General features: G+C 49.9%; 1 protein-coding gene across 8 annotated transcripts in view; it reads left to right on the top strand.

Moving 5' to 3' along the window:
• The window catches only part of PLEKHA7 (pleckstrin homology domain containing A7), a 128,828-nt gene that overhangs the window by 83,890 nt on the left and 26,208 nt on the right, over nt 1-18,730 (top strand). For 5 of the 8 annotated variants that reach the window (XM_066583682.1, XM_066583686.1, XM_066583689.1 and 2 more), the window contains 13 exons: nt 476-562; nt 7,346-7,399; nt 7,572-7,652; nt 8,699-8,767; nt 10,180-10,260; nt 11,464-11,613; nt 12,476-12,577; nt 12,748-12,856; nt 13,028-13,251; nt 13,319-13,528; nt 13,609-13,717; nt 13,982-14,073; nt 14,153-14,353. In XM_066583682.1, coding sequence (XP_066439779.1) covers nt 476-562; nt 7,346-7,399; nt 7,572-7,652; nt 8,699-8,767; nt 10,180-10,260; nt 11,464-11,613; nt 12,476-12,577; nt 12,748-12,856; nt 13,028-13,251; nt 13,319-13,528; nt 13,609-13,717; nt 13,982-14,073; nt 14,153-14,353 — 1,569 coding nt within the window. The remainder of the gene's footprint in view (nt 1-475; nt 563-7,345; nt 7,400-7,571; nt 7,653-8,698; nt 8,768-10,179; nt 10,261-11,463; nt 11,614-12,475; nt 12,578-12,747; nt 12,857-13,027; nt 13,252-13,318; nt 13,529-13,608; nt 13,718-13,981; nt 14,074-14,152; nt 14,354-18,730) is intronic. The other 3 variants (XM_066583683.1, XM_066583684.1, XM_066583685.1) reach the window with 3 other exon arrangements.

Below are 18,730 nucleotides of genomic sequence, written 5' to 3' on the forward strand. Positions count from 1 at the left end.
CAGCATGTCCACTTCTGGTCCGTGTTATGTCGTATATTCATGTTACACGCCGGCTCGCTGGGCCTGCACACCTGAAGCCAGGAGACCGTGTAGAAAACAGAAGAGTGATTCGTCCTTTTTAAGGGGGGGGGGGGGCGGGGGTTAAATCCGCAGTGAATCCGCGCATATACATGCAGTGCACCGTGTGATGGCCCCCTTACGCAGCGGGCATACCAGTGCCCCCACCCGCAGTGCCCCCGCTGTATCACTATGAGGAATCCCTCGTGCCAGGCGCTAACTGAGTGCGGGGGCTCCAGTGAAGACTTCTTCCCCATTTTTATAAGACCCGTTGGCCCTATGATAGTTCTGACAGTCAAGGGAAGCAGGGACTTGTGCAGGGTGGGCGATGTGCGGTGCCCGCTGCCCTGGCAGTAGTGGGGGCCTTCTTTCTGAATGTTCTCCTCGGCCGCTCTGATTTGCCTGTTTTTCCTTCCAGTCTTCGGCTCACATGGATCGCCGGTCGATGCCGTCCATGGGATACATGACGCACACCGTAAGTGCCCCCAGTTTACATGGCCAGTCGGTAAGAACTTTTCCTCTTCACCTTATTTTGCCATTTTGTAGTTTCTGTTTAAAACTGTATCCAAAAAGTCCCGATCCGTTACTGAGCGCCGAGACAACGGTCGCAACCGCGGGGGACACGGCCCGAAGTGTGCATGGAGCGGGAGCAGGGCTGCACCCCAGCGGCTGTCAGCTGCCCGTAACCGCCGCAGTAGGAGTTAGCTAGGTGACCTCGTCCCTAGAGCAGTCAGCAGCGTGGCAGCACAGAGCCCGCCCGCACGCACGCCGGGCATCACTATGCCCTGTATATATATTAAAGGGTTAAAGAAACCTTTCCCCATTCCAGTAAGTGTTCGGCCGTCGCAGTGTTGATGCCGCACGCTGGAGTGCCGGGGCTGTTTGCTTGTTTCTTCTTTTCCTTCCTTTTGCCGTCTCGGCGCCCGAAGGATGTGAATTAAAAGTGATCAGACATCTGTCCCCAAGATGGCGGTAATAAACGCCTCGCGTCTCACGCCGCCGTAACGACAAAGAGAAGTCTCAGAATGCGCCGACCGAAAGCCGTTCTTGAGTGAAAACCGTTTACTTTGTAAGAATAGATACCAATAAAAGCCTCCATGATTTGTAATGGCGGCCGTCGCATCGACGCGCAGAGCAGCGCTCAGACGCCATTTATTCTGCGCTGCGATCGCTGTAAAAGTAAACCCACCAAAATGACGCTTTTGTTTTCTTTTTCATTTCTCTCGACTTCAGTTTTTCGTTACATTATAAGGTTCCATTAACAATGCAACTCATCCCTCAAAAAACCACGCGCTCCCCGGCGGCCGCGTCCGTGGAGAGATGGAAAGGTTACGGCTCTGGGAAGGCGGGGACGAAAAAATAAGGAGGGGAGAAAAGTCTGGTTCTGAAGTGGTTAATGAGACCGCTGGTCCCTCTAGACCCCCCGGTGTTTTCACCACATAGCAGAGCCAAATGTGCGCGGCAGGCGATGCAGAATAAATCCGAAATTACATGATGGGCAAAATAATGCGGTGTAAGGCGACCCGTCCGCCATTCCACGCCTGCACCATCCATCCTCACTGCAGCATGGCCTCCAACCCACAGCTCTACACCATGGAGGTTGTAGTCTCCCCACTGCCGGCACCCGGTCACGGAGGGTCTGCAGCGGCTCAGAGGCTAGCCCAGACGTGCAGTCACTTCCCTGTGAGGCTCCATGTCCTCCCGTGAACCTGCGCTGCTCCACGTCCGCCTTCCTGACAGATCCATTCAATTAGTATAATGTGCATTGCAGCGGTCTGAAGCTCCGAGCCGCCGGGAGACTCCGCCCCCTGCAAACCAGAGCCATAACTCACGTTGTGCTCTTCGGTGGAGTGACGCTCGCCTCCATCCTCATCATCACCCCGCAGTGCCGTCCCGCTCTGATGCATCACCGCGTAGGCGGCGAACATCATCTGCTCACATAGTCATGCTGAAGTTCTATGCATCAGCCGCACGCCAGCATGGTCATGTATGTTGTGTGTACATGGGAATGAGCCGGGCTCCATGTGTGCGCCACAACGCTCATCAGCTTACTGAATGACAACTAATCATATATTTGTTTGCAGGTATAAAAGCACATATAGATGTATGTTCTGCAGAACACTAGGATGTATAGATAGATGTGTACAACCCACAGGTTCTAACTGGGGACGTATAGATGTGTGCGGATGAGTACTGGGACGTATAGATGTGTGCGGATGAGTACTGGGGACGTATAGATGTGTGCGGATGAGTACTGGGGACGTATAGATGTGTGCGGATGAGTACTGGGGACGTATAGATGTGTGCGGATGAGTACTGGGGACGTATAGATGTGTGCGGATGAGTACTGGGGACGTATAGATGTGTGCGGGTGAGTACTGGGGGCGTATAGATGTGTGCGGATAAGTACTGGGGGCATATAGATAGATGTGTGCGGATGAGTACTGAGGGCATATAGATAGATGTGTGTGGATGAGTACTGGGGACGTATAGATGTGTGCGGATGAGTACTGGGGACGTATAGATGTGTGCGGATGAGTACTGGGGACGTATAGATGTGTGCGGATGAGTACTGGGGACGTATAGATGTGTGCGGATGAGTACTGGGGACGTATAGATGTGTGCGGATGAGTACTGGGGACGTATAGATGTGTGCGGCTGAGTACTGGGGACGTATAGATGTGTGCGGCTGAGTACTGGGGACGTATAGATGTGTGCGGATGAGTACTGGGGACGTATAGATGTGTGCGGATGAGTACTGGGGACGTATAGATGTGTGCGGATGAGTACTGGGGACGTATAGATGTGTGCGGATGAGTACTGGGGACGTATAGATGTGTGCGGATGAGTACTGGGGACGTATAGATGTGTGCGGATGAGTACTGGGGACGTATAGATGTGTGCGGATGAGTACTGGGGACGTATAGATGTGTGCGGATGAGTACTGGGGGCATATAGATGTGTGCGGATGAGTACTGGGGGCATATAGATAGATGTGTGCGGATGAGTACTGAGGGCATATAGATGTGTGCGGGTGAGTACTGGGGGCATATAGATGTGTGCGGATGAGTACTGGGGACATATAGATGTGTGCGGGTGAGTACTGGGGGCATATAGATAGATGTGTGTGGGTGAGTACTGGGGACGTATAGATGCGTGCGGATGAGTACTGGGGACATATAGATGTGTGCGGGTGAGTACTGGGGGCATATAGATGTGTGCGGATGAGTACTGGGGACATATAGATGTGTGCGGGTGAGTACTGGGGGCATATAGATAGATGTGTGCGGATGAGTACTGGGGACGTATAGATGTGTGCGGATGAGTACTGGGGACGTATAGATGCGTGCGGATGAGTACTGGGGACGTATAGATGCGTGCGGATGAGTACTGGGGACGTATAGATGTGTGCGGATGAGTACTGGGGACGTATAGATGTGTGCGGGTGAGTACTGGGGACGTATAGATGTGTGCGGGTGAGTACTGGGGACGTATAGATGTGTGCGGGTGAGTACTGGGGACGTATAGATGTGTGCGGGTGAGTACTGGGGACGTATAGATGTGTGCGGATGAGTACTGGGGACGTATAGATGTGTGCGGGTGAGTACTGGGGGCGTATAGATGTGTGCGGATGAGTACTGGGGGCGTATAGATGTGTGCGGGTGAGTACTGGGGGCGTATAGATGTGTGCGGATGAGTACTGGGGGCGTATAGATGTGTGCGGGTGAGTACTGGGGGCATATAGATAGATGTGTGCGGATGAGTACTGGGGACGTATAGATGTGTGCGGGTGAGTACTGGGGGCGTATAGATGTGTGCGGGTGAGTACTGGGGGCATATAGATAGATGTGTGCAGATGAGTACTGGGGGCGTATAGATGTGTGCGGGTGAGTACTGGGGACGTATAGATGTGTGCGGATGAGTACTGGGGACGTATAGATGTGTGCGGATGAGTACTGGGGGCGTATAGATGTGTGCGGGTGAGTACTGGGGGCATATAGATAGATGTGTGCAGATGAGTACTGGGGGCGTATAGATGTGTGCGGATGAGTACTGGGGGCGTATAGATGTGTGCGGATGAGTACTGGGGGCGTATAGATGTGTGCGGATGAGTACTGGGGACGTATAGATGTGTGCGGATGAGTACTGGGGGCGTATAGATGTGTGCGGATGAGTACTGGGGACGTATAGATGCGTGCGGATGAGTACTGGGGACGTATAGATGCGTGCGGATGAGTACTGGGGACGTATAGATGCGTGCGGATGAGTACTGGGGACGTATAGATGCGTGCGGATGAGTACTGGGGACGTATAGATGCGTGCGGATGAGTACTGGGGACGTATAGATGCGTGCGGATGAGTACTGGGGACGTATAGATGCGTGCGGATGAGTACTGGGGACGTATAGATGCGTGCGGATGAGTACTGGGGGCGTATAGATGCGTGCGGATGAGTACTGGGGGCGTATAGATGCGTGCGGATGAGTACTGGGGGCGTATAGATGCGTGCGGATGAGTACTGGGGCGTATAGATGCGTGCGGATGAGTACTGGGGGCATATAGATGCGTGCAGATCATTACTCGGGGCATATAGATGCGTGTGGACGATTACTGGGGACGTATAGATGTATGCAGGTGATTACTGGGGACGTATAGATGTGTGTAGTCTGCAGATGATTACTGGGGACGTATAGATGTGTGCAGGTGATTACGGGGGACGTATAGATGTGTGCATACTGTAGGTGGTTACTGGGGACGTATAGATGTGTGCAGGTGATTACGGGGGACGTATAGATGTGTGTAGGTGATTGCGGGGGACGTATAGATGTGTGCATTCTGCAGGTGGTTACTGGGGACGTATAGATGTGTGCAGGTGATTACGGGGGACGTATTGATGTGTGCAGTCTGCAGATGATTACTGGGGACATATAGATGTGTGCAGATGATTACTGGGGATGTATAGATGTGTGCAGGTGATTTTGGGGGACGTATTGATGTGTGCAGTCTGCAGATGATTACTGGGGACGTATAGATGCGTGCAGGTGATTACTGGGGACATATAGATGCGTGCAGGTGATTACTGGGGACACATAGATGTGTGCAGGTGATTACTGGGGACATATAGATGTGTGCAGGTGATTACTAGGGACACATAGATGCGTGCATGGGATTACTTGGACATATAGATGCGTGCAGGTGATTACTGGGGGCATATAGATGCGTGCAGGTGATTACTAGAGGCATATATATGCGTGCAGGTGATTACTGGGGACGTATAGATGCGTGCATGGGATTGCTGGGGACGTATAGATGCGTGCATGGGATTGTTGGGGACGTATAGATGCGTGCGGGGGATTGCTGGGGACGTATAGATGCGTGCGGGGGATTACCGGGGACGTATAGATGCGTGCCGGGGATTACGGGGACGTATATATGCGTGCCGGGGATTATGGGGGACGTATAGATGCATGCGGGGCATTGCGGGGACGTATAGATGCGTGCCGGGGATTACGGGGGACGTATAGATGTGTGCAGTCTGCAGATGATTACGGGGAACGTATAGATGTGTGCGGGTGATTACGGGGGGGGGGCGTATAGATGTGTGCAGTCTGCAGATGATTACGGGGGACGTATGGATGTTCTGCAGAATACTAGGGATGTATAGATAGATGTGTACAACCCGCAGGTTCTTACCGACGATATATAGGTAGATAAGTGTTCTCCTGGGCAACGCTGGGGACGTATAGATGTGTGCAGGTGATTACTGGGGACGTATAGATGTGTGCAGATGATTACTGGGGACGTATAGATGTGTGCAGCCTGCAGGTGATTACGGGGGACGTATAGCTACGTGCAGATGATTACTGGGGACGTATAGGTGTGTGTAGTCTGCTGGTGATTACGGGGGACGTATAGATGTGTGCAGTCTGCAGGTGATTACGGGGGACGTATAGCTACGTGCAGATGATTACTGGGGACGTATAGGTGTGTGCAGTCTGCCGGTGATTACGGGGGACGTATAGATGTGTACAGCCTGCAGGTGATTACTGGGGACGTATAGATGTGTACAGGTGATTACTGGGGACGTATAGATGTGTACAGCCTGCAGGTGATTACTGGGGACGTATAGATGTGTACAGCCTGCAGGTGATTACTGGGGACGTATAGATGTGTACAGCCTGCAGGTGATTACTGGGGACGTATAGGTGTGTGCAGTCTGCCGGTGATTACGGGGGACGTATAGATGTGTACAGCCTGCAGGTGATTACTGGGGACGTATAGATGTGTACAGGTGATTACTGGGGACGTATAGATGTGTACAGCCTGCAGGTGATTACTGGGCACGTATAGATGTGTACAGCCTGCAGGTGATTACTGGGGACGTATAGATGTGTACAGCCTGCAGGTGATTACTGGGGACGTATAGATGTGTACAGGTGATTACTGGGGACGTATAGATGTGTACAGCCTGCAGGTGATTACTGGGGACGTATAGATGTGTACAGCCTGCAGGTGATTACTGGGGACGTATAGATGTGTACAGCCTGCAGGTGATTACTGGGGACGTATAGATGTGTACAGCCTGCAGGTGATTACTGGGGACGTATAGATGTGTACAGCCTGCAGGTGATTACTGGGGACGTATAGATGTGTACAGCCTGCAGGTGATTACTGGGGACGTATAGATGTGTACAGGTGATTACTGGGGACGTATAGATGTGTGCAGTCTGCAGGTGATTACGGGGGACATATAGCTACGTGCAGATGATTACCGGGGACGTATAGATGTGTGCAGCCTGCAGGTGATTACTGGGGACGTATAGATGTGTACAGCCTGCAGGTGATTACTGGGGACGTATAGATGTGTACAGCCTGCAGGTGATTACTGGGGACGTATAGATGTGTACAGCCTGCAGGTGATTACTGGGGACGTATAGATGTGTACAGCCTGCAGGTGATTACTGGGGACGTATAGATGTGTACAGGTGATTACTGGGGACGTATAGATGTGTACAGCCTGCAGGTGATTACTGGGGACGTATAGATGTGTGCAGGTGATTACTGGGGACGTATAGATGTGTGCAGGTGATTACTGGGGACGTATAGATGTGTGCAGGTGATTACTGGGGACGTATAGATGTGTACAGCCTGCAGGTGATTACTGGGGACGTATAGATGTGTGCAGCCTGCAGGTGATTACTGGGGACGTATAGATGTGTGCGGACTAGGGATGTATATACTGGTCGCTGGTATATAGGTGTCTTACCTCTTGTCTCTTCTCTCTGGAGGCTGATGACACTTACATCCAACTGAAGAAGGAGCTGGAGTACCTGGACCTCAAGGTAATCCTTGTATTCTGGGGGGTGGGGGCAGTAATGGGGGCGGAGTCTGTCGGATCACATGATGTGACAGCAGGACAAGGATTTGGCGTCCCGCGCTCTGCGCCTCCAGCTCGGGGACGAGGCTCTGAACGGTCTGTGGGATTCACACCGCGTCTCTTTTGATTTGGCGCAGATAAAGTATAATGAACCTCTGATCAACTTGGTTCACAGTGTTTTAAGGAACTCCACCCCGGGGTATCGCACGAGCATAAACGTAAGCCGCCTCCTCCGTCTCACCATTTCATGGCTTTGTGCGCGCTGCAGTTCTGCTTTGTTGCGATGCAGCTTCTCCGATGGTTTTGTTGTTGTGGTTATTTGCTTGCTGATGCTTGTAGTCCATCTGCTGATTGTTCGGAGCTCTATGTAAGTTAGAGTGTGAGCTCTGTGGCCAACATGGAATGCTGACCTCTAGTGGTGCTGGCGCATACGGTTTTATGTCTTTGCAATGATTGGCTGCCTCAGCTTTTTTTTTTTTTTAACTTTTTCCTCTCCGCTGAGATTCGATTGGTGGAAAAATCCAGCCAGACTGCCGCGGTGCACGGGCAAACCGTAACGTGGGCGACCTAAGACGAGGAGAGTGACCGCCCGTGGAAGGGCAACATGGCTGCTGAGATAACTACCAACCACAGGAAACGCTGCATGTGACTGCAGTCCTACATACATGCAGCCACCTAGTCTTCTGCAGCCTTTTCTCAGCATGCTGGGACTTGTAGTTCGTCTTGTAGAGTTGCTCCTAACTAATCATTTTGTACTCTACATGATCACAGGGTGCTTCACACATAATGTGGGCTGTCTGTGTGTCCGGGGATCTTGAGAAGAGTCAGATAATATGGTGGAGAATGCGGGTAGTACATTGATACACAAGTGACGGACTCTCCTCCTCAGCGCATGACGATGAATGCTGCAAGATGCTCTAAAATGGCACAGATCTCCGCATTAGCGGCATGGATGCGATGGCCCCCATTATGGGTATCACACGGCCGCCGCCTTCACCGCTCAGAATTTATACAAGAAACCAACTTCAGATTTCTTTCTCCTATCCGGTTGGTTGTGTAATAAGCCCCTCTCTGTTTCTAGTGGTGGACCCCCCCCTAGCGGTCACATGACACGTCTGTGAGATGTGGTGAGCGACTGCGCCCTGCCGCCATGTTTCCGTTATTTGTATCATTACACGCTCCTTGCTGCATGCGCCGTGGCTTCTTGTATCTCCACGCTCCTCCGTTACTCCTTGTCTCAACAAGTTGTGCTTCATGTCATTAGGTGACCGGGCGAGAAACCTTCAAGGATCGATCCACCAAACCCGTCAGAGTCGCTGAAAGTGATGTCGATGTAAGTGAAGCGCCATCCTGTCCGTTAACAGTCACATGGGGGGGCAGAATGGAGGGTTGGACTAGGGATACCCTGAGGGGTCACTGCAGCTCTGATGGAGGGGCGCTGCCAGGAGCAGAATAGCCTCTGAGGTTGGGTCTCTTCTGTGACCTGCGGCTCGGCCCGCCACCTCCTTGACATCAGTGGGAGTGCAGAGTCTGTGCCCCTCACAGTCATCTTTGGTCACGTGGCCAAAACTTAAAATAAAAATATTGGCCCGTGACCTCCTTTCCATTATCCGCCCCCCCCCTTGCTATCAAAGCATTGCACCTCTCTCTTCCTTTCCGCCAACATGGCGGTTCGGGGTGGTTGTTTGCAGCACGTGTTCTGTTTTTAGTGCACTGAAACCGCGAAGTGGAATGAAATGGAAAAAGACGCAGTTTCGCCCTCTTTTCAGGCGTATTGTTCTCATGGCGTTCGGACAATTACAGACCAGACTTGTTTATTTAGGTCCTTTTTGTTTATTTAGGTCCTTTTTGGTTATTTAGGTCCTTTTTGGTTATTTAGGTCCTTTTTGGTTATTTAGGTCCTTTTTGGTTTTTTGTGTACCGCTTTTAAAAATAAAATCTCTTAAAACAACGTATAGCCGTATTTTCTGAGCGCCATAACTTTCCTTCTTTTCCGTCCACACGGCTGAGGGCTGTTTATTGCAGGCGACCTTTTGGTTTCCACTTGGAAGTACAACTTTTTGTTCGCTTTTTATGAAAACATTTTCAAGTCTGGCGTTGTGCAATTTGTTTTCTGACGACGTTCGCCTTGCGGGATAAATATTCGTTACTTTGATAAATCGGACTTTACGGATGCAGCGAAACCAAATATGTTTTTGGGGTTTTTTCTTTCGCTTTAGCTACATTTTATTTTCTCAATATTTGAAACTTTTTTAATGTTACATTTCTGAGCCCGACAAGGGACTTGAACTCATAGAGTATAATGCAGCACCATAGTGTTACATTGTATCGCCCATTGATGGGCAGACAGAGCATTTATTCATGGCAGCTCCGAGGTTTCAGGAGGCCCCTGCCTCTCATCGCAGGCGGCTCTTTGGGACCCTGAACTTTGATTGCAGCATTTAAATCCCACTGAATTGACAGCAGCACTTAAAGGGTTAACGGCAGCGCTCAGCCAGCACCCGCCATGTATGTAGTGCGAGGCGGAGGGCGCACATGTACACCCAAAACTCTCACAGGGTTAAAAAGACCCGGCTGTTGAATCGTTACTGATCGTTGATTCGTATTGAGCGATGCTGTGAAGCACGGCGGCTGCTGAGTGACGCCGGTAGAGATCCTATTCCAGTTGTACGCGCCTCGTCTCTCTGGTGTCTGCCGCCTGCCGCGCTCTCACATATCCGCTTCTCTCTTGCATGTTTTCTCCAGGTGAAGCTCAGTGTCCTCTGTGAACAGGACCGGATCCTGCAGGACCTGGAGGACAAGATTCGGGCTCTGAAGGACAATAAGGTCAGAGGATCTCCCTCCACGCTGTGACGGGGGCGGGGCTCTTGTCCTGGCGGGGGCGGGGCTCTTGTCCTGGCGGGGGGCGGGGCTCTTGTCCCGGCGGGGGGCGGGGCTCTTGTCCCGGCGGGGGGCGGGGCTCTTGTCCCGGCGGGGGGCGGGGCTCTTGTCCCGGCGGGGGACTGTATAATTGTGGGGGATGGGTCTGCGTTCCCCCACGTTGCGGTTGTGTTTTCGCACTTGCATCGCTGAGCGTTACAAATACATGAAGGTTTCAAAATCAAAGTAATTTCTAGACAAACGTGGGACGACGGCGTAAAATATCTCATTGCGTTCCCAGCGACAAGAGCCTGGCCTCCGTATGATGTTATCAGGCGATGCAATAGTGCCGCCATCTTGTGCGCGGTTCGCGGTCGCTCCGGGCTGTATTTTGCACAATGTTACGACGAATAAATGGCTTCAAAATGACTGGAAACGCATTTGAGAGGACAGAGCGGCGCGGGACTTGTAGAAATCACTGATGGCGACCGGCGTATCGGCCTCTGATGTGCGGCGGCCGGGCAGGTTCTGCGCTGCTGGAGCCCGAGCACATCTAGTGCCGCACTGCTGGTGATGAAGAGGTTCGGCGCAGTTATCACGGACGGACCAGAGCAGACGCACAGACTCCTCTTGGGTCATGTGTATCTGCGTCCCATCTCTGATTTGGAGCTGCCGCCGCTCGGGGATTATGGCGGAGACTCCGGAGATCAGCGGCAACATGACATACTGATGCAGATCTCCGAACGACGCCAGACCTCCCACGCGCTTTAGGCTTCACGGCAACGCATTTAATCTGGATCATCTGCCCCTCGAATACCGGCGACTCTCCGGGGTACGAATACAGATTTCGCCCATAATATTGCCGCCGCGCTCTCACCGCACGCACGTTACTTCTCTACCAGATGCGCCGTACTTCCACTTTGTTGGGCAGACGTACATTAGTTTAGAATTAAGAAATGAACTGTGGCGCCTCTAGCGCCTGGATGGTGTAGTGCGACAATACCCATCACGTGTTCTATGCGTCCGGGACCCCGACGCAGACCCAAATATTTTACTGTCTTTCGGCGCTCCACTCTTGTTGTTGGGTGTGATCCGGGAGCGGCGGTCAGTCCCCTCCCCCCATGGCGGACACATTGTGGGGTCCGGGCTCTGATCTGAGTCTTTCTACAGGACAAACTGGAGACGGTCCTGGAGGTTTTACACAGACAGATGGATCAGTACAAGGATCAACCGCCGCACACCGAGAAGATCTCCTACCAGCAACGTCTCCTGCAGGAGGATCTCGTACAGATCAGAGCCGAAATGTCCAAACTCTCCACGGTGCGCCCTCTACTGACCACACATACACACATCACAGCGCCCCCTCCTGTGCCAAATATGTCAGTAACTAGGCGGGGCTGTGACTACCTCATTATATCAGTGATGTCGTCAGCAGGGGCGGGGCTGTGATACCTCATATCAGTGATATCATCAGCAGGGGGGGTATCCAACTACCTCATGTCAGTAGGGGGCGGGAATGGGACTACCTCATGTCAGTGATGTCATCAGCAGAGGGTGAGCTGTGACTACCTCATTATATCAGTGATGTCATCAGCATGGGGCGGAGATGTGACTACCTCATATCAGGGATGTCATCAGCGGGGGCGGGGCTGTGACTACCTCTAAGACATGATATACAGGCTGGTTGTCAGCAGTAACAGATGATGTAACTGCAGTATAAGGTGTCTGATCACATGTTATATCAGTGATGTCATCAGCATGGGGCAGGGCTGTTACCTCATATCAGGGATGTCATCAGCGGGGGCGGGGCTGTGACTACCTCTAAGACATGATATACAGGCTGGTTGTCAGCAGTAACAGATGATGTAACTGCAGTATAAGGTGTCTGATCACATGTTATATCAGTGATGTCATCAGCATGGGGCAGGGCTGTTACCTCATATCAGGGATGTCATCAGCGGGGCGGGGCTGTGACTACTTCTAAGACATGATATACAGGCTGGTTGTCAGCAGTAACAGATGATGTTACTGCAGTATAAGGTGTCTGATCACGTTATATCAGTGATGTCATCAGCAGGGGGCAGGGCTGTTACCTCATATCAGTGATGTCATCAGTAGGGGCGGGGCTGTGACTATGACATCATGGAGATTGGTTTGTACATTGTCGTGTTCTGTATGGCAGGATATGGAGAACTCCTGGAATGAGTATTTGAGGCTGGAGAGCGATGTGATTCAGCTGAGACAGTTGTTACAAGAGCAGATGAAGCGCTCGCCGTCTTCGCAGGTAATGGTCGTCTGTTCTACTTTCCCAGCGCAGCAGAGACGAGCGGTCGGAGCAGTGCTTGCAGTGCGATGACCCATGTGACTCCTCTGACTCTCGGAGCTGCTGCCGCCCTCGTGGCGTTTAGCTGTCATTGGCGCTGGCGACTTTCTCACTGTTCTGAGTCTTTGCAGGACCGCACGCAGCTGCAGAAGGATCTCTGGAGGATTGAAGACGTGACGGCCGGGCTCAGCGCCAATAAACTCAATTTTAAAATGCTGGTTGAGTCGTTCAAGAACCCAGGTAACTCTTCATGGTGTTAATGTGCTGGGCGGATCATCCGTGGCCCCTCCCCCGTGGTAAGCTCCTCCCTCCACACAGTGCCAGGATGTGTCGCATGGTACCGTGTCAGTAGCTGCCGGGTGCTGGAGGCTGATCTATCGGGTCAGGTTGTAAAAACTATATTTCTTCCAGAAAGGAAAACGGTGCCTTTGGTCGCTTCCACATTTGTGCCTTCTGGAACGACGGCGTTTACATCTGTTCGCAGTGCATCGGCGCAGAACCCACCGAGTCTGGTGAAGCCGACCCTGGAGGTGGGCCTGTACCCTCAGCCGTACGCCCAGGGCCGATGCCACTCACAGCCGCAGCTGCTGCAGAAACTGCAGTCACCGCCCAGGACGCCAACGCCACCAAAGTTTGTGAGTAGAGACAGCTGGGGGCGCTAGAGGTGACTTGCTCATGTGTTACACTCCTTTCCGTTATTAGGAGGAGAGTGCGCCCCCTCGCCCACCGCTGCCCGACATGTACAGTCCTGAAGATGCAGACCCCGCACCGAATATTCCACCGCCCCCTGCGCTGCCGCCGCCGAGGGAGTCCTCTGTCATCAGGCACACCTCAGTCCGTGGCCTAAAGAGACAGTCTGATGAGAGGAAGCGAGACCGGGAACTGGGCCAGGGTGTAAACGGAGACTACAGGGTAACGTCATGTACTTCTGCGGGCCGGTCATGTGACCGCGGCTCCACCTTGTTCTAATATAAATGTATGCATCGTCGCAGGTGGAGCTGCGGACGTACGTCAGCGATCCAGAACTCGCTAATCTTTGTGACTCCAACACCTCAACCTTCCTGGCCTCCGATTCCAGCTACCAGACGTTGCCCACCAGAGGTAAGAGAGCCTTACGGTCACCGTGGTCGGGCCACGCCCCTTGTGATCAGCGCCGCTTGTCCGTGTCAAACCATATATGACATGAGGATGAGCGGGCTGCCTCACCCTGGGTGTCCGGTGGCGCCCCCTGTGTCTGCAGGTTGTATGTAGTGACTGGGAGCCCCGGAGTCCCCCCTCTCTTACGTCGCTCCGGGACGCCCCTCCTCGGCCTTCTAGGTGTTCTCCCTAAGGACTCCTCCGGATTCTGACACTTGTTTCCTGCAGGTTTGTCGGGGTCGACCTCCAGGCTGCCGCAGTCCTCATCTGTGGCGTCGTTTGTCACGTTGCGGAGGGGCTCCGCCGCGGACGGTTCTAAGGTAACCCGGGACAGCCATGCTGACCGCACACTTCACCGCTGGGCTTCTTCCCTCAGGTAACTGTTTGTGTCTCTAACAGGACAGACCAAAAAGTGCCTTTGAGCGCCTCTACTCTGGCGACAACCAAAGAGGTAAAATGAGCGCCGAAGAGCAACTGGAGCGCATGAAGCGGCATCAAAAAGCCTTAGTCCGTGAACGCAAGAGAACGCTGAGCCAAGGAGAAAAGCAGTCTGTCCCCAGCCGACCGGCATCGCGACCCCTGTCTGCGGACCTCAGCTCAGTATGTTAGCGCAGTGGGAGGAGCCTCCTGTAACACGTAGTCTGTAGAGTCAGATAGGACGCACTTTACCCGCTGTGTGCATGGTACACGAGGTTATGTCTCATTGCTTCCACTAGCGGCAGGGATAATGGAGGCCGCTCGCAGCGAGCTCGCACTTTTCCGGACACAACGTAACCGAATAGTTTATAAATCTACAGATGGTTCTATTTTCTCAGACGGATGTGAAGCTCTTCCATCGTCGCCTCATCCCAGCTTCTAGATTAACAAGCACAAGACCCTGCGGCCGCGCTGCACGTTCCTAGACTAATGTACTATATGACGGCGTCTCTCGCTTCAGCACAACCGGAGTACACAGGGGTGTGAGCCCCCCGGGGAGGGCGGAGCCTCTCCAGGCTGCTGTGCGGGACCCCCACCTCTGATCAGTCATCTCTAACCCATCCCACACGCCGCTCCAGCGTCATCCATCATCTCGCCGCCTCTCTTTACATTGACTGTATTAATCTGCAGTATCCGCTAACCGCCATACTCATCTCTACCAGGCTGTGGCTGCACCTTCTCAGCTCTGCATTACCTGCTGCGTTCCCAGTAACCTTCATCCGCTGCTTATCATGTACATTAGAAGCCGCCATCTACCATCAGACACTTGCAGAGCACGGCAGAAGGTTCTAGGTCAGGCGTAGACGGGGATAGCGGCCTGACGAGATCAGTAATGGCCGAGTCCTGAAATAAGGGTGAAGTACTACATTGTTCACCCCGATCACTGCCGGCCAAGTACAGATTGTACCGACCAGCATGTAGTAACCGGATAGGCAGCATTCTCGGTGTAGTCACCACGGCTCTCTAGTGTAGGAAGGGAGCAGCCCTTGGGTATACCCGGCTATAGAAGCATAATTTCCAAAAAAATTACTAAATGCAAAAAGATAGCCTAGTAGCTATGCCCTCCTGAAACAGACAAAGAAACTTTAAAATTGAGGAATAGGTGGCTGAACTAAATCCTTAGTGAGTCCATAAAGGAACTATCTCAAAGAGTAGATCCGCGCCACCACACAGGGATCCGAAATGGAAAATAAGGGGGTTTTTTACTCACCTGGTGCAAAGCGGGATCCCCACCTCGGGGAGAATGACCCGCTTGCACCGATGATCCTTGGTCACCTGTAGAACTATAGATGTTCTTCCTGTGCAAGATCCCCAAGAATCCTCAAAAAGAGGAGATGCAGCAGTAGGAAAAACCCCAGTGGGTATTGCACCACACAAATGGGGAAGAAAATAGATACAGCTATAATAGAAAAATCCTCCTGCGCTCTTTTACGGGGGTTTTTTGCAATCCAATAAGGGAAACTATAAAGTCTCCACAATAGGGAAAATATATTTAATTGTACAATTGTACATAAAAAACATATATAACATGTAAAAAGTCTTGCAACGCGTTTCGGCACTAATATCAGTGCCTTTTTCAAGCATGACAAATTAAAACAAACATCACTATTTATAGGGTTACTTACATTTCATGATGACGGAGCCCGGGGTCTGCATCGTGGGACGCCAGTCTCTCCCTCGCTGACGTGTTGATCAGGCGTCGGGTGATTAAGTATGACGATACGGTGGAGTTACGCCATTTACGTAGCAGTGTCCGTACGTGCTGAGATCCGGACTCCGGCTAATGAGAAGTACATTAAAACTCCGCTAAATAGCAGTGTACCTACATTGTGTATAATGAATCAATGAATATTATTAAACTACATTTTTCTAAAACTTTGTTCAGAAGATTTCAAGAAGTTAAAAATTAATGAATTCTCTATATCCATATTTATGCTGCATATATAATAAATATGGCATTATTCCTATTTTACCAATAACTATATGAATAGATATGAAGGAAAATTTCTTAACAAATAAATATACTAAAAAAGGAAACTATATACATACCGAACCGCTATCCTAATTTACATAATCTCTTATTATCTACCAAGTGGTGATTGAAAACAACTGTTATCTTCATACAAATTAATATTCTCATGCAATATAGTATCTCTCATATTTTCTCCAACACCTCATTTAACCCGACCGGCACCAACGAATCCATTCTATAAATCCAGAACATTTCTCTGGCTTTAAGTTGTGCAAAGGAATGATAGCGGATATGTTCTAATGGTGTGATGCGCAAATCCTTGGCATTTTTTTGATGTTCCATTGCAAAATGCCGTGAAACGCTATGCTTCATGTAACCCATGGATATATTGAATCGATGCTGGTTTAGTCTAGAGCTTAAAGTGTTGGTAGTGCGACCAATGTATTGTAATCTACACGGACATCCTATTAAGTAGATTATAAAACGGGAGCAACAATTAAGGAATTGGTTTATTTTTATATTTTTCTCTTGTCTCTTGCAATAAACCTCTTTCCTTCCTTGTCCAATACTGTCGCAACACTTGCAGCGCTTTCTTCCGCATTTATACACTCCAACCGTTGTGGGTGTGTTATGTCTTTCATTCTGGAATTTTTTCACTGGGTTTGAGGGGGCTAATGCATTTTGTAAAGTTTTATTCCTCCGATAGACAATTTTCGGTTTATTTTGAATTTCTCTATAAAGTATTGGGTCTCATTAAAATTTCCCAATTTTTTTTGATAATTTTTTCAATGAGATTATGCTGTGTGTTATATTTTGTAACAAATAAAACGTTATATATAAATATAACACACAGCATAATCTCATTGAAAAAATTATCAAAAAAAATTGGGAAATTTTAATGAGACCCAATACTTTATAGAGAAATTCAAAATAAACCGAAAATTGTCTATCGGAGGAATAAAACTTTACAAAATGCATTAGCCCCCTCAAACCCAGTGAAAAAATTCCAGAATGAAAGACATAACACACCCACAACGGTTGGAGTGTATAAATGCGGAAGAAAGCGCTGCAAGTGTTGCGACAGTATTGGACAAGGAAGGAAAGAGGTTTATTGCAAGAGACAAGAGAAAAATATAAAAATAAACCAATTCCTTAATTGTTGCTCCCGTTTTATAATCTACTTAATAGGATGTCCGTGTAGATTACAATACATTGGTCGCACTACCAACACATAAGCTCTAGACTAAACCAGCATCGATTCAATATATCCATGGGTTACATGAAGCATAGCGTTTCACGGCATTTTGCAATGGAACATCAAAAAAATGCCAAGGATTTGCGCATCACACCATTAGAACATATCCGCTATCATTCCTTTGCACAACTTAAAGCCAGAGAAATGTTCTGGATTTATAGAATGGATTCGTTGGTGCCGGTCGGGTTAAATGAGGTGTTGGAGAAAATATGAGAGATACTATATTGCATGAGAATATTAATTTGTATGAAGATAACAGTTGTTTTCAATCACCACTTGGTAGATAATAAGAGATTATGTAAATTAGGATAGCGGTTCGGTATGTATATAGTTTCCTTTTTTAGTATATTTATTTGTTAAGAAATTTTCCTTCATATCTATTCATATAGTTATTGGTAAAAATAGGAATAATGCCATATTTATTATATATGCAGCATAAATATGGATATAGAGAATTCATTAATTTTTAACTTCTTGAAATCTTCTGAACAAAGTTTTAGAAAAATGTAGTTTAATAATATTCATTGATTCATTATACACAATGTAGGTACACTGCTATTTAGCGGAGTTTTAATGTACTTCTCATTAGCCGGAGTCCGGATCTCAGCACGTACGGACACTGCTACGTAAATGGCGTAACTCCACCGTATCGTCATACTCAATCACCCGACGCCTGATCAACACGTCAGCGAGGGAGAGACTGGCGTCCCACGAGGCAGACCCCGGACTCCGTCATCATGAAATGTAAGTAACCCTATAAATAGTGAGGTTTGTTTTAATTTGTCATGCTTGAAAAAGGCACCGATATTAGTGCCGAAACGCGTTACAGGACTTTTTTACATGTTATATATGTTTTTTATGTACAATTAAATATATTTTCCCTATTGTGGAGACTTTATAGTTTCGCTTATTGGATTGCAAAAAAAACCCGTAAAAGAGCGCAGGAGGATTTTTCTATTATAGCTGTATCCATAAAAGAACTAGATGTATATTGCTGGGCGGCTGTGAGGGCGATTGTCTCCAGCCGCTAATATATTCACAGAGCATGCAGTGTTTAGGGAAATGACAACTGTTGGCAGCCAATACTGGGACACACAGGGTGTCAGATACTAGAGGTGCTATGCAAACAGCCGGACTATAAGCCTCCGCTGATTATACATCCATATAGCCTACCTGAGCTCCCTTGGTGAAGCCTGCGTGGCGAGACCTGTTGGGAGGGCACGTGTTACATGTTGGGAGGGCACGTGTTACCTGTTGGGAGGGCACGTGTTAC

The sequence above is a fragment of the Eleutherodactylus coqui genome, chromosome 11 (genome assembly GCF_035609145.1).
Source record: "Eleutherodactylus coqui strain aEleCoq1 chromosome 11, aEleCoq1.hap1, whole genome shotgun sequence".
Classification (NCBI taxonomy): Eukaryota; Metazoa; Chordata; class Amphibia; order Anura; family Eleutherodactylidae; genus Eleutherodactylus; species Eleutherodactylus coqui.